The sequence below is a fragment of the Amblyomma maculatum genome, chromosome 2, assembly GCF_055883805.1.
Source record: "Amblyomma maculatum isolate TAMU_Amacu chromosome 2, ASM5588380v1, whole genome shotgun sequence".
Lineage (NCBI taxonomy): Eukaryota > Metazoa > Arthropoda > Arachnida > Ixodida > Ixodidae > Amblyomma > Amblyomma maculatum.
The window spans coordinates 39,054,595-39,070,687 of NC_139345.1; the positions used below are offsets into that span (position 1 = coordinate 39,054,595).

Below are 16,093 nucleotides of genomic sequence, written 5' to 3' on the forward strand. Positions count from 1 at the left end.
GAAATACTTTAGTGAGCGGCTCAACAGAGCATCCCGTGCTGACTCCAGTGACAACAAAACAGAAAGAGAGTCTGATAGAAATATTATTTTTGATTGACTGCAGGGAACTTTTAGTAGTGCTGGCCCAATTGCCATAAACTCTGCTAAAAATATCGGTGTGTAATGAAACGTACTTTGAACTTTTGCTTCTCAGCTTCAAATGTGTTTCGTCAAGCGATTCTAAAATCCCGCCAAAATGTTTAAAAGCACTGATGCTATTCAACCTGTCAATATAATACCCTCAAACGTAACGGCGTTACAAATTAGTGTATTTAAAGAATTCAACGTACTTTATTCACAATATCATGCAAACTAACCAGCATCCGTTTAGCAAAATCAACCGCTGCTGGCGCGGTCATCGCTCGAGTACAGACACTTCCGGCTGGCAATTCAAAATGGCCGCCAGAAAGAGAACGCAAGAGGAGAAAAATTTAAAAACTCTTCGAGAACTCGCTGCATTACCTGCAAATAAGCAATGTTTCGACTGTCATCAGCGGGGGCCAACCTATATAAACATGACTATCGGATCATTTGTCTGTACGTCTTGCAGCGGAATTCTGTAAGTGTTTTTTTTATTCTCGCCAACATCACTGTCGAAGTATGCGTAGTTAGGGCTACACGTTCTGTCTGCCACTCTGTGCCCTTCATTCATTTTCCTTTGGAGTGCGTGTCCGCGTGCTCGGGAGGGGTCTGCAACGAGCCAGTAACTTGTACTAGTTAGGGGTGTCGGTATCATGGATGAGGTTGCCTTGTAGCCATGTAGGTGTATCGTCCATTTGGCAAGCTATCCCCACCGGATGATGTATTTGTGGTTGACTAATCTCCCGGGATGTTACCGAGGTTTTACTGTAGCTGTAAATGACATTTGTGCATGTGACCTTCGATTGTTTGATTTGGGATCGGACGGGCTCTTGAGCTTAGAAAGAAACCTGTCACGACTAGTAATGAGTGTTTGCCCGTGCTCGGAATTATCGGTTGGTATTGGCAGTCAGCAAGCGGAAGGTCGTACCAATAATTTGCGAATTCCAAAATGTGCGCTTTCCTTCGTAGCAACTGCATTCATCTGTGTCAGTGTTTTTCACGCATGCTGGGTTATTAATGGCGGTGTCTTTTCCTAATTTGAATATTGTCTTTCTGAAAAATGTTTTGCGATTGTTAGAATGCCGCATATATGACTGATGTAAACAGAAACATGTCCGGAATTTTATTTGGTTTTCTCGCAAAATTCCTCGACGGAACTGCTGCAGTTGACAAGCTTTAGCGATAAAGTCGGTAGTTAAAAACGTCTGGCTGATGTCAGCAGGTTAAGGTTGTTTAGGTAAAATTTGTAGTCCGTGTGGAAACGTTTGGGAGCAGCAAGAACTAACATCAGCCAAATGGCTTCATCGCGGAAATTTGCTTTAAGCTACTTCAGCTGTTTAATTTCAGCTGGAATCGTACTACATCACCTTGAATGTGCTGCTGATTGATAAGGAGCTCCTGATTTGATAAAATCGAAATGACATTTTCATTGAAAGCATTTACCCTCTCACATAACCTTGTCAATTTGCAGTATGAGGAAAAATATACCTAAAAGAAAATTCTTCACTCACATGTATTGTACAGCACACAAAATAGCAGATGTACTGCATTGTTCCTTTTGATTGTTGAGTCTTTTAACTCATAAAAGCCGGCACAGTGGAGATGGGCCACCTGCAGGGAAAGGGCCTTGCCCTGCTGTTTGAAGGTGACATTTCAGGTTACCTCCAAACTGCTTGTGCTATCTTTAGATTCTGTTAGTAATGCCAAAAAACCTTTTGGACGGACTACCATAGGTTTTCTTTCATTTTCTTTCTTTCTAGAACATGATGCTTATTTTTTTTTTATCCTTGTGAGCTTTTGAGCCATTTTTTGTGATATAGCATATGTTGTGTTCTTTAAATTCACTCTAAGTTTTTTAAGGCATCCAGAGACGGAACACTAAAATGAAAGATAAGGAAACTAAAAAAAAGTGTCTGTGACTGTTGGACTGCCTGCCCACACACAGGCACAGTGAACTTTGGTAGGAAGTAACTATATTGATGGGTATAGCGGCTGGTAAAAAATAAAGAAAAGGAAGGAAATTGCTTGTGCAAAAAACTTACATGAAAGAGCAAAACAAAACAACTGCGAGACAGTGCTTTGTTGAGAAGGTGCCAATGGAATAAACTTGCCTTGCCTCAGAAAAGCAGCTGCGGGAAACCTTTTCTACGTGACATGCCAATGCTTGCCACACTTTACAAAGTGACAACACATGGATGATTTAATGGAAAGAAGTGATCAGGCTTATATATTCAGAGGGGCCTGTGGAAGATTGTGTTGTCCGTATAAGTTTGAGTCTTGTTAATGTGTAACTGTAATAATGCAGAAAACTGGGCGAGTTGGTACATAGTTGACAGAACAGCGCAGTAAACCTTGATAAAGTAGACTGCAAATGCCATTCGGCACTGACTTTCAGCTGTTTATGTTACGGCTGCATACTGGACAATAGTGGCTGTATACAACCGTGCTGGTATAGAAGCATTTTTCTCTGTCATTCTTCTCTCTCCTATTCTTCTCTCTAAAGAATGCAAGAAAAGTAAAGAAAGTGTTTTAACAAGGACAAAGGAATCGCTTGACACTGTTATCTGAAAAAAATAGACCAGCTCTTTTTTCAAAAGCATGCTATACTGGTGTGATTCTACACATATTTTGTTTGTTCCTTGCTTGTGTGTGTGTATATATAGCTGAAATTCGGTGCTTTATGGTATCTACTGCTTCTTTGGCACTTGTTTTACCAGGCTTCTTAGTATCTTACCTGAATATTGTAGGTAAATTACCCACTTTGTTCAGGTGGCATGAATGCTTGTGAAGTAGAGGGCTCCCTGCATAACTCTTAGGCCCCAGTCAGCTGCTACAGCATTAGGGTAACAGCAGACACTCATTGGGTCATGCGGCTGGTCCATCCGTTATCCACACCTGTGGATTCGTAATGACCTTAACACTTATTTATGGTGATACACTTGTATACTTGGAAAATAAACACATGGTTTTGTCAATATATTTGCCTTGTAAAGCTTACTGGCACAGTAATCTTGAATATAACCTTGTGAAGCTAGAGTTAGTGAGTTACAAGCCATTTTTATGCCATCAGTTCTGTTTTCAGTAAGCATCACAGATAGGCAATATTCAAATATCTAGCACGAGAAGTGCATCAGGTTGCACTTTCTCCACATGAGAGCAAACGGCATCTTAGGTTCATTTTCACTAGTTTTTGACTGACAGAGACAGAAAGGTGATGTTTAGCCGGCTCAGGTTATGTCTCTCTCCATAGGAGTTGTCAGCCAATACTTAAAATAATAATAAATGCCGTTGCTCTTGAATCTTTCAATTGGAAATTCCTAGGTTGCATTCATATATGCTCAAAAAAGAAGTCATGCACTTTCTTGGACATTATAAAGTGAAGTTCCCTTTCCAAGAAAAAAGCAGCTGTTCAAGCAACATTACTGGTGCAGAGTACATAGTGTGGTTGAAACGATAATTTGCTCTCTCAGATCGTTCTATCGACCTAAAAGGTTGGTTTTCAGGTGAACAGCTGTGCTTCGCTTCATCTGTGCTGGGCTTCAGTGCACAGCTGTTGGTGTTGGGTTTTCTTTTATTTTCCTTCCTCCAAGTTAAAATGCTTGTTTTCTCTTTGCTCTTTCCAGACGAGGTTTAAATCCTCCACACCGGGTAAAATCCATCACCATGACAACTTTCACACCTGAAGAAATAGAGCAGATAAAAAATAAAGGGAACGAGGTGAGTGATCCTATAGAATATGCCTATGAAATATTGTGCATACGGTAAAACCTTGTTGATACATTTCTCAAAACATCCAGCAAAAGGTGTATTGCCTGCCCTCCAATTTTGAAGAATGTAGCTGCTGAATGAGGTGCAAAGGCAATTATTGTGCTTTGTCTCTACAAAAGTGCCTATTGATATTTCTTGGCATAAGGTATCAACAGCTCCTTTTTTTGTCATGCTCGCAGAATTCAATCCGCGATTGTGTTGTCCTCAGTGTGAGAGATTTTGCAATGCATACGGTCCGTTGGTGAGCCGGGATTGCTTGTTTGTTGTTTCCGGATGCTTTTTCTCATGTGCCATTTAACTGTGGAGAAATCGTCTCGGTAGCTACTATCGCTGCATTATTACTCTCTCAGACCAGCCGTGGGCCAGCTGGTATGTAACTGAACAGTTAGTTTCTAGATACTGTGTCCCTATGTCCCTAGGCACTGCCAAGCTCCCACTTGGCTTCTTCTATTTATGTCGTGTCTCCATGGGAATGGCCCTCTCTTGTGTTGTCACGTTTTCGCTTGTTTTTTTAATGCTTTGCCGCTTTCCACTAGGCACGGCAGAGAAGCCACCATAGTGGATAAGCATTAGTGCTCAGTAGCTCATAACTTAATGAGTTAAGGGTGACTAGCTAACTTTTTAAGAGCTGGCTTATGGAAAGAGTGTGAGTATGGTAGTTGTCGATCCTGAAAAACAACCGGCTAAAACTTTTGCTAAATGGTGTTGCTTGCCTACAGGTTTTTATCTGTGCTAAAAGAAAGGGCCGAAAATAAAAAATATTGTTATGATGCGGCAAGCCGATCACCAGACAGATGATGACTGATAACATGAGACGATGCTAATGAATTGCTGCGGGCCTAGCGCGACCGCTCCTGCCGGCACCACTGCCTGCTTCTTCCTCGTCCATAACAGTATACAGCTTGATAGTGGTGCTACTTACGCAATCTGAAACAGAAGGCTGCTTCTCTCATATTCCACGCCCAGCGTATACTTAAATCCCCATTGGAGACAGCAAGTAGCACTCAAGTAGCACTGCTATCAATTAGTAAACTGACTTTCACAAAGTTTCTTTTGTTTTCCAAAACAAAAAGATGACAGAAGCATAAGTCGTGGAGCCAAGTATTGCAGCTGCATCTTGTAAGGTATTCTGCCCTAATGCTGTCAGTCATGGCATAGTTTTGTTCCTGCACCTTCATTCGTATCTACTGTGCAGCAGCAATGGAGACTCATCAGCCTCAACATGTGCTGCCCTTAATCATGCATATTCAGCTTGGAAGTAGCATGCGCACAGCAGCAGTCAAGCGTTACGCATAGGTGTTGAGCAGAGTTAGAGTCCCGCTCTGATTGGCATGTCATTGCCATTTCTTACGTGTTATGTAAACATAAGCTGTCAGAATTGGGCATAGCGCAAATTACCAAACCATGACATTCATGTGGTACTTACTGGAAATGGGGCCACATTTGGGATGAACAGCCAAGTTTATACTAGTGCATGGTTTCAATGGGAGCTGCAGTAGATATGACTCCCAACAACTTAGCAGCTGGAATTCTTATTAAGGGCTTCTTCTGCACAAACACTCCCAGGTTCTCACTTGTCTGGCCTTTAAAGATCAGCAGGTGCCTCTTTATCTGTGGCCAATTTCTCAAGTCTGTGCTCTCGTGTGCAGTACTGCAAATACGTGTGGCTGGGCCTTTACGACTCTCGCTGCCCAATGGAGCCGGACTCCAGGGATGAGCAGCGAACGCGGGACCTAATGATCGACAAGTATGAGCGCAAGCGCTGGTACGTGGACCCCGAAATAGCCCTGCAGAGAATGCACGCCGACCAGCAGCAGCAGGGAAGACTGGCTGCTCAACAACCACAGCCAGCACCACCATCGCAGCAGCAGACCAACCATGTGCCGCATTCCAACTCTGCCGTCATGCCCGACACGAAGCCGCTGTCCAGTCTGCTCGGGAAGAACAGTCTCCCTCTAGTCATTCACAAGTCCCAGGTGGGTGAGGCTTTCGATTTCGACTAATAGTTTGCTGTATGTACGTATCATTGAAAAAAGCAGTTCTGTATTTGATTTTGATTAACACCAGGAGATTTCAAACTTGATTTTGTGTAATCCTTGGACTCTTTGGAGTATTTGTTAGGTTCTCTGAACACAGGGAACAGTCTCGCCCACTTGTAATGAACTTAACATTCACACAGATTGCATTCATTGTATCAGGAGTTCGTAATGTGTGGGCTTGCCCTATTACAGACAAAGTCAGAATAAAGTGATGTTTATTTCTTTAAAGAGTTGGCTATTCACGTGTGTTTCTTAGAAACAGATCCTATCGAGCCACTTTCTAAGCTTCTAGTGCAGTTGTGTGCTCCTGGTCTAGATACTTTGTGCAGACGAACCATTGTGGGGACGCAATGGTGCAGTCAGAGATGGAGGCCTTCACAGCAACTGGCGACAAGTCGAGAACCGCATCTTTGATCCTCAGCAAAGTTGTCGGGATTCATGGACAAGGCTACCAAACAAGCTAATGCAAAATATGAGGCATTTTTGTGTGAACTGCTCCAGCAATGCATTAGGCTCCAAATAAAGTGACACTTTCCTGCATCTTCAAGATTCTTGGTGCAACTTTTGCACAGAAGCAAATAAGCATAGACCTACAAACCAGTAGGGAGCTAGCACTTTACCTGAAAACAATCAGCTACTGGCTAGCCTTTCCTAATTGATGTACACTGCTCGACTAGTCGAAACAAGGGTGACAGAGACTGTCTGCTGTACGTGTGCACTCCCAGCACTTGGCAGTAGTGCACGAATGTAAAGGTTCTGTTGGGAAAGGCGAAGTACTCCCAATGACTGCGTTGACTACAAAATGCTCCTCATGGCTGCATTCCGGCTCCCGTGATTGCTGGCATTGGTTATTCAGTGGCCGCATGCAGTGCCGCTGTCAATGCTGCCCTCACTCTTATCACTTTTCTCGTTCCTCTTGAGGGTTCTTGCCTACCTGGCACACATGCATACACTAACCGATCTTGTAGCTGCTAGACCATTTTTAGTCCCCGTGCTGGAGGGAGGCGTGTTTCTTTCAACTGCAGGAGTAAGCTTACCATGCCCCCTCATTCTGACCGAGTGGTGCAGCCACAGTTGTCTAATTTATCTGAGATGCAATGCCATAGCCCTGATACTGATTTGGACAGTATTACACTCTTTTATAATGCGAGCATTCATTACAACTGGTCCATTATAAGTTGGCATAACTGTACTTCAGCCTCCACCTTTCCTTAACCAGCTTACATTAGGACTATTCATACTATGCTGCTTAGCTTATAATGAATGTTTCACTATGCAGTCAGTTGTCAAAAACAGCATTTGCAAGTCTCTTAAAATGATGCGCATTTGCAGTTTTCTCTTTTTTTTTTACTTGCAGGAACGAAAACCAGGACATACAAGCTTCCTCAGTGCATTTTGAAAACGTTGTCCTCTGAACCTAAAAAGATAGAGAATTTCTGACATGGTTTAAACAGCACATTTTTTAGACATTTTGTTCTTGTAATGCTGCCGACCTCAGATATTTGCTTGAAAACAGTTGTCAAGGTAAACCTTGTTTGGTCAGTCTCTGGCAAAGTTTGTCAGTGAGTATGAGTGTCCAGCATTAAATCTAAATATGAATGATAGGGTCAAGTTTATGGCTATAGAGACTAACTAACCTGTGATCATTTATAAACATTTATCCATTTCTGTCTTTCGTAGCAGCATTTTAAATTTTTTACCTTTAGTTTTCAGTGTATATCGTGTTAATCAACTCGCACTGTGTGTTCTTTAAACTTGGATCGTTGCACTGGGATAGACTACAGCATGTTCTTAATATAGAAACTAAATGGTCACTTCTGTGTGTAGCATGTAGCATTCAAAGCTTATCAAATGTTTTTTTTTTATTTGTTTATTTATTTTGATATCATTGTTTTGATGTGCAGTGGCCTGTGAGTTTTGCCTTATTGGCATTGCTTTTTTTTTTTTCTTTTTTCATGTTATGCTCCCATTCTGCAGCCCACAACACCTAGTTCTGCAACTTGGCCAACGCCCATTTCATCAGCTGTCGCCACAACGACAACCAGCCAACCCATGTTCAAGTCAAATGTCGACATCTTTGGTGCTTTCAATAGTGACCCATTCAGCCCAGCCTCGGTCAGCTCCACACCCACAGGTTAGCATTCTTGGTTGCTGTGGTCACAATTTGTTGCCGCTAGCCAGAAGAGTGTGGGTTACCCGTGCCAAATGAGCATAGTATTAAACTCAGATTTATGTTGTTCTTTTTTCTCTCTCTTTTTCTGCCTTGTGTAGCTCCAGCGAAACCTTCAACATTTTCTGCAAATGGGAATTTTGCCAATTTTGACACAGTTTTTTCTTCACCCGGTGAGTGAGTGCTCCATTTCTCATCCTTTTCTTGACTCTCTTCCTTTCCTGAAACTCCATGCAGTGTAGTCATGGTTTCTAGGAGAGGCATTTCCTCTTACTGCATTCTCATCTATATGTGACCAAGTTTGAGAAAGGCCGTGGGCTTTTGTTTCACTTGCTGCATCTGATTTTAGTCCCATGTTTCAACTGGGCCAAGCGACATATGTGCGCAAAGCCTGCCATATCAGTACTGGTGGTAAACAAGGCTCGCAGCACTTGGAGGAGATTCTTATAATATTGCCACAAGCATCCTATTACCAACACTGGAGACACTGCAAGAGCTCGTCCCTGTCCTGACTACACAGTAATTTTAATGATTAGCAGTTGAGCTGTGCTTGCCATCACTGATTGCATGTACTACACTTTCAACACTGTCCCTGTCTCATCTGTTCTTCTCACTGGAGCTGAAGATTTTGGAGATGTGCCTTTGCAAGTTCTTTTGCAGTTAACTGTGTCTCTTGCTTGCCACCGTAGTGGCCATGCTATTTGTGCAGCACGTGGCTGACAGTCTTTTTTTTTTTTTTTTTTTTTTTCAAAGTAATTCAAAATACTTAGTAATGGCCATTGTACCACTGGCAACTTTTCAATGTGATGCATTGGTGACCATTACAATTAGAATTGATTTAAATATATGTTCACTCTTTATGACCTCTCAGTTTAAGGTGCGTGTGTGCATGCTTTATTTAAATTATTTCGACATTGGCCATTAGTCACAACACACTTGTCCTCCTCTGTGCATGTTTATTGGCTCCTTGCAAAGAGGAGCTGACCAGATAAGCCCTCTTAATGGCTCTTTTGCAGCTAGAGCATGTTAGCTTGTTCCCGAGATAATGTGGCCCCGGTTTCATCGTTCATTCGCCATCTCATTCTTCCATAAGTGTAATGGGGAACGAGAATTTATTATTTATTTTTTTTTTTTCAATTTGAAATTTATTATTGTGAACAAAGTTTCTTATGCTGAAATTTATTAGTCATCCAGCATTTCTGTCGCTCATTATCATCAGCTGGACATTACCCACTGCAGTCCAAAGGCGTCTCCCATACTCCTCCATTGGAACTTTTTCCAGTAGTGCACCCCTCTTGTGGCCGTCATGCCAAGTGCGTTTGACGGGACGGGCTACCGAGAAAAGAGTTTATTTTTCAAGCAGTAGTTGAGTGCAGAGCTGGTCTAGCCTAGCCTCGGCAGAGACGCGCGATTCATCTGTGGACACAGTGTACACTCCCCCCAATCCCCCACCCTTTGTTAACCCATGAAAACAGGACTAACCTGTACCTGTCGTGTCGCTTGAGGTGAGTCAGGGGAGGCGGGGACAATGCAGTGCATGCACTCCAAAGGTCTAGAAGAGGCTAGCACTGCACGCAATTATTGTGCAGCAGTTAGTTGCATTAATGAAGCAAGGGACATTGTTTCGTCGAAAAGCATGTGCGGTAAGCTCCTTCCCCCATTTTTGTTTGGGATCCCGGCAAAAATGACGGCCAAGGAGACTTCGCACATGCGCAGTAGCGCTACTTGAAAAAGTTCCACTTACCCAGTCCTGTGCTAGATGCATCCACTTGACCCCTACCAATTTAACCTCATCTGACCGCCTGACTTTCTGCCGCTCCCTGCTACGCTTTCCTCCCCTTGGAATCCAATTTGTTTTTGTTTGTAAATATCAGCAAATAAGACCCTATTTATATTTTATTTTCATTAATAAAAATTTTAACTCTAAATAGTTCATTTTTGTTTTGCCAGAGTATGCAATTGCTGGATTCAATTGGATTGTTACTGGAGTGAGTTAGCAGCAGGAGCTTATGCAATTCTTATGACAATGAGCATTGTGATCTTTCAGGAAACCGAGAGCCAACACCTGCCACGGCACCAGCAGGAGTTACAAACAGCATCAGCAGCAATCATGTTGGGGACACAAGTGGTGGTGCTGGGTTCGTGACCTCCTTCCCACCAATGTCCAGCCCGCTGGGTGTAACAAGCACGCCGTCGACCATCACCCTGGCTGCAGCTGCCGGTGGAGGGGAGCCGCAGACCAAGGTGCCTCCAGCGGATCGGTACGCAGCTTTGGCTGACCTGGACAACCTGTTTCACCAGGAGAGCCCACAGCCACCACCATCGCTGCAGCAGCCGCAGCCACCACCTACCTTCGCTGCACAGGCCCCAGCATTTTCAGTGCCTCAAGGTGCGTTCACCACCTGAAGGAGGCTATTCGGCTAGTACTGAACATTTTCTAGTGTGCTAGTGCTAAGTACCTCACTAGTGAAAAAAGCCATGATGTCTCTGGATGAATGCAACAGTTGTTGCCAAATGGAACGGGGGAAATCCAGTAGCCAACTTAGGCTACACTTTTGAGAAGGGAATCGAACCCATTGGACCGTTGGATTCTGAGTAAGACATGCTACTTGCAGGGGCCACATTTTAGAATGCTCCTTACCTCACTTAAGATGTCTTAAGAGCAGTGCACCTTCAGTTAATTATTCAGTAGGCCTTACTAAGCGCTCATTATTTTTGGAATATCTCAAAAATAACCGAAGGGCGCACCTCTCTTATGGTATCCTCATTGAGAAAAGGAGCCTTCTAAAATTTGGCCCCTAGGTGATGCTGGCATATTTTTGTACAGCCTGATTAAATTTGGACATTATGTTAGGCGTTCTTGCACACCTGCGGAGATTACAAAGATTACATGTATATGCTATGGGTATGTGCAACCCGACCGCATTTGCCAATTTTGCCAATGTTTGTCCAGTCCAGTTGCCCAAAGTTGGCTGGCTACTGATTGGCTGCAGTTCGTGTGAAATTGTCATGGCAGAAATGGCAAGAGCTACCAATGTGGGTTTGCAATTTTGAGATGGGAATCAAAACAGTAACGGTCCTAGAGGAAAGTGGAGGAGGGGGCTCAAGGGGGCGGTCGCCCTCCCCCCTTTCTTGTCCCCCCTAAGAAAAAAGCCTTCGCACATATTTCCGAACAACCGTTTGCAGGCTTTCACGGAGCAAGTAATTGTCACAACGGTTGGACCAAGATTACACATTTGCCGTAATATGGAGGTCTGAAGCCCAACCAACTCATTTGACTGCCAGCCCAATGTTGTGTCGTATTTTCTGGTTTCGAATGGCCGCAGAACATGGCGGGTAATCGGGAAAGACCTTCCACCGGTCCGTTGTTGCACCTTCCCCGCCAATTTATGGAGAGTGCAACAGTGTGCAGTTTGGCCATATTAATTATAATTTTGATGCTGACCATGCATCAATGGACGCAAAGCACTAACATGTACACACTACACAGCTCGAACAGTACCTTTTTGAAGGTCTAGCTCTAGCTTTGCAGTTGCCGTGTGAAAGCTGGCTAGTACCTTTCTACTACATAAGAGCAGTTCATAACCAACAGACTGTAGTATTTGATCCAGGATTTTGGTGGGCTAATTGGAGCACGAAATCTTATCCTTTCAGTGTTTGTTAGCATTGCTTTTAATCTATGAAAGACATCTTGAACCTTTTTGTGTTCTGTCTTAATAAAGGAAATACACTGTACAGGGCACTATTCTAGCAACCTTTCCATGGACATAAAATAAATGTAGATTTTTCTCAGTCAGAGGCACAAATTTGCTTCACATTTCTACGAAACAAAATGTGACATGTAAACAGGCAAGTAAATGATGAGCCACATTTCATGATACTTGTCTTGATGTGGGTTTGTGTTGTACCCCTTTATTATATTTTGGCTGAATGCATAATGCATGTTCTGTATTTTTCACATATGCCCCATCTGCTTTAATTTCTCGTGATTGCTTTGTTTTGTCTTGTAACCTAAATGAATGCTGCAGTGCCTCTTGTTATCAAAACCAAAGTTACCTTGTAAGCTTATATATTTATCTTAAGCCACATGCTTCTGACTCTTCGAATTTTGTAATAACACTAGGTATTGCTGTAGTTTTCTACGGGTGTCTTGGGGCTTTTTGGTGCCCTTGGCATAGGAAGTTGACTGCGTCATTGTAGCTTAGCAACACGACCTTAAGGAGCCACATCTATCTGTTCATGCCTGGTACATTCACAGATATGGTACCTCTTGAGATAGGTGTAAACATTCTTTGCCATGATATTGGTGCGCCTATAGAACCAGTCCAGTTCAGTGTCACAATCATTTGCATTATTTCCCCTTTGTGATTCATGAGACATTTGCACCCGGACTCCTCAGTCACTTTTTCGCTAGTGCTGAAGAGGCCCTTGATGCGTTCATGGCTGGGGACAAGCAGTTTTTGGAATGTGGCGCTTCCAGAAAGGTGTACATGCAGCATTACGCATAAGTTGTGCAGAAGGCTATAAACTAACTGCTAGGCCACTTGTGTAATGTCTACCGTCTGTTGGTCACTTCGTGCAGGAGCTGCTGCCACTCCCTCCAATCCATTTGCAGCGGCCGCTCCAGTGTGGAACATGGGAACCCCCACACAGCCCAGCAGCACAGCGCCAGCCTTTGTAACACCTAACCCGTTTGAAGCCGTGGCCCCAACCACGGGGGGTGTCTTTGGAGGCCTGGACGGAATGGCCAGCGGCATGGGTGCAGCAGTGAATGTGTCCATGTTTGGGGGCTCACCAAATGGATTCGCCTTGGCCGGCACTCCGCCCCTGGTCCAGCAGAAGGGCTATGTGGGGTGGGGCAGTGGCGGTCTGGCAGCAGCACCTGGTGGTATGGTTGCACCGGGGGCGGCTCCTTGGCCCGCTGTGGGCAAGGCAGTGGGGCCTATTGCTACTGACTGGTCGCAGATGGGATCAGCAGCGGCAGCCAATCCTTTTCTGGTGAGAAACAAAGGATCTGTTCTAGGGCTGTAGTGTGCCTTAGCAGAAGCATAGGGTATTCACATCTTTTGAAGCCCGTTTTTAAGCAGTATGGTAAGTATGGTGTTCTTGCAGCCACACGGAATTGTATAGGGTTGTTTTCATGGCAGTACGCAAGCCACCATTGTCTGACAAAGTATTGGCACATGTTTGAAGCCGCTGCCCTTTGCTCTCTCACTTGACTCCAACTTCATGGCCAATCGGGCCTAGCTTGATTCAGTTGATTGAAGGTTGTGTTTAATTATGATGCAGCGGTAGTAGATGGTGTAGTTCACATGTGCAGATGAGGTGCTTTCAGCATATATGGTACATCGCATCAGCCAGTTTATAGTCTTCGCTGAGCATTCACGAACAGCAGCCTGTCGGGAGAGCCCGCTGTGTAAAAATTTCAAGTGGGCACTGAGGTGACGCATTGCCAGCGTTCCACACTATTCAGGCAAATGCAGTGCTCGTGTAAGGAGTGGTGACACGTTTATTCAAGTATGTGACTTGAGATCGCTGGACCACTTTTCATTGCGGAAGCATTAATTTTTTTCTCTTTCTCTTGTACATTGAAACACTGTGCATGTATAAACTCAGGCTGCTATGATATTGCATTATGTCAAGAATAAGTGTTTTCTTTGCTTTCCTAGACTTAACAAAGCGTGCTTGTCAAACATGATTTTTGTCCTGCAATTTCCATCCAGTGTCCTTTCTTTCTGTATGTGCTAGCGAAGAAGGTATACAGTAGACTACCTCCACGTTTACACTGCATTCTTTTCGTGATGTTTGTTACAGAGCGGTCCCATGCCAAGGGCCAATTCCAGCAACCCGTTCCTCTGATAGCAGACTTGTAGCCTGAGCTGGAACCATCCATCTTGAAGTGGGACACTGACCAGGAACAACATGCTACTAGGAAGAAGGAAAAGCGGCGCCATCTCTCCTACATATTTCTTTTTTTTTTTTTTAACACATAGTGCCCCCTTCTCTTGCCTAGGTTGCACATAGCTGTGTATCTTCTTGCTGGACAAAGTGGACTTGTTTCCGCGTTGGCGAGTAATGGTTTATGCCTTTTCCAGCTGCTATGCCTGTGTTTATTCTACCTTATAGCTTTTTTTTTTTTAACAGAGTGCCACGCAGCAACTTCTTCTAGTCTCATTTTTTGCCACACTGAGAGAGAAAGACAGAAGCACAGTCAGTGCACAAGATGCAGGTAGGAAGAGAAGAAAGTAAAGAAAGAAAAAGAAAAACGTCCAAGGCATTCTTCTTCCTCCCTTGTTTCATTGTGGGCATCGAATGTTGGAGAGAAGCGTTATATAGTTCAGTCTAACCTTTTTTGCTGCCTTACTGCTGTGTTATGTCTGTGTTTGTCTGTTGTCTCCCTCTCCTGTTTCCTAGGACTTTACATAGTTGAAAGCGACTTGCTGCTGCTTTACAAGCATTTTGTTATGGAAGTTGTGAGGGGAGTGGGGAGAGAAAGAGTGAATGGATTGTGCGAGGGAAAAAAGTCAAGTTGGTTGTGAACTGCAGTAGAAACTATTTTTCTTTTCTTCAAGGCTTGTCTATGTTCACAACCATGCATAACTTCTGGAAAGCATGACTTGGCATGGGTGGACAGTTTTCTTCCCTGTGCTTCCTATATGGGCTGCCCACCTTGCCAAAGGCACAGAAATTGGATCGGTAGGTTTACTAAACTACAGAAGTTCTCTTCAGCGGCCACTGAAGTCATTCGCTTCATTTTTTTCATTTAGTACCTTGTGTGATATATTTCTTATGAATATGGCATGCGTGTTGCTGTTTACAGCCAGCCAAGCCAAAGTTTCATCAAAAGGCCTTTACAGGCAGAGATTAGTGAACATTGGAATGCAAAGTTCCCACAGAGTGGGATAGTCTGGCCCACCGGTCTATCTGGCGTCGTACAAGGGGCCCCATGCAAGTGCAGTGCAAAACGGTACATTTTGCACGTCCAGACACTTGGTTACCTTGAAGGATGCAAACAAACCCAGTGATTTAAGCCATAGTAGGAGATGCCAGGCTTGTTGAAAGCTATTCAGAGCATCCGGTTTTTCATGTACATATTGGAGATTTGTTTTAAAAGATTGTGTATCATATCTGTTGAAGTACTGGAATCATGAGAATGCTTTATTGCAATTTTTTGTCTGCAATAAATAGCATAGCATGCTTTCATAGAGATGGCCTCCTGCTTGTTTTTCATCTGTGAAACTAAAATTTTTGTGATGCTGATTGTGCTAATGTGGGCAACTGTTTATCAGTTTTGTGTAGAGCTGCAGCATAGTCTCGGTATTGAATTGTCTACTGTGGTCCAACACTGGTTTTTCTGACTCTCTTGGGACCGCAGAAGTGTCCAAAAGATAGGGCAATTGGAAAAATTAAGTTTTGCCAAAAAAGAAATGCTTCAACTTCTAAATGCCAAAATGGCAGAGAACGAAATTGTTTTGTGAATATTCTGAAGCTTCACGACTTTGTATATACAGATGACGAGCAGCGATCACGACCTCAGCAGTTTATGACTTCCTGTTGTTGGTGCACCACGAACAGCACAGGGTGAGAGAGTCTCGGTGCAAAGGCAAATCACTCTGAAAACAGCGCTGCACCAGCCGTAGGAAGGATCCGAAACGAGAGGGCGAAGATAGGTGGCGACAAACAAAGCAGACCAAACACCTAGTGAAAGTGCTTCATTGGTCTTTGTTTTCGTTATAGGCTCGGTGGTTAGAGGCCGAAACCAACCTCAAGCCGGTTATAGTTAATTACTGCATACTCACCATAGTGGCCTCACCTGATGCTAAAATAAAAATACAGGAATTGCACATTTTATACTAATGGCTCAAAACTAAAGACTTTGTTGGTAGTGCAATAGTACAAGACGAAACAGAAATCAATACTACGACTTCCTCGGTGTGCATCAGTTTTTACTGCAGAATGTTGCGAAGTTTTGCCGCTGTACAGCAAATAAATGAAA

The 16,093-nt window shown here is 43.6% G+C and overlaps 1 protein-coding gene across 1 annotated transcript; it reads left to right on the forward strand.

The window, feature by feature from the left end:
• The first annotated feature begins 414 nt into the window (after nt 1-414).
• Nucleotides 415-15,302, forward strand: drongo (Arf GTPase activating protein drongo). Its single transcript, XM_084593929.1, has 8 exons — nt 415-598; nt 3,744-3,837; nt 5,538-5,864; nt 7,905-8,061; nt 8,199-8,270; nt 10,145-10,486; nt 12,680-13,095; nt 13,912-15,302. The coding sequence occupies exons 1-8, from the start codon at nt 435-437 to the stop codon at nt 13,954-13,956; spliced, it is 1,617 nt and encodes a 538-aa protein (XP_084450055.1). The 5' UTR covers nt 415-434; the 3' UTR covers nt 13,957-15,302.
• The last annotated feature ends 791 nt before the right edge of the window (nt 15,303-16,093 follow it).

Excerpts from the sequence above, each read along its gene's own strand:
- drongo (XM_084593929.1), top strand. The coding sequence starts at position 435 with ATGGCCGCCAGAAAGAGAACGCAAGAGGAGAAAAATTTAAAAACTCTT. Across the intron at positions 599-3,743 it reads ACGTCTTGCAGCGGAATTCT|ACGAGGTTTAAATCCTCCAC; the intron begins GTAAGTGTTTTT and ends TGCTCTTTCCAG. Across the intron at positions 8,062-8,198 it reads GGTCAGCTCCACACCCACAG|CTCCAGCGAAACCTTCAACA; the intron begins GTTAGCATTCTT and ends TGCCTTGTGTAG.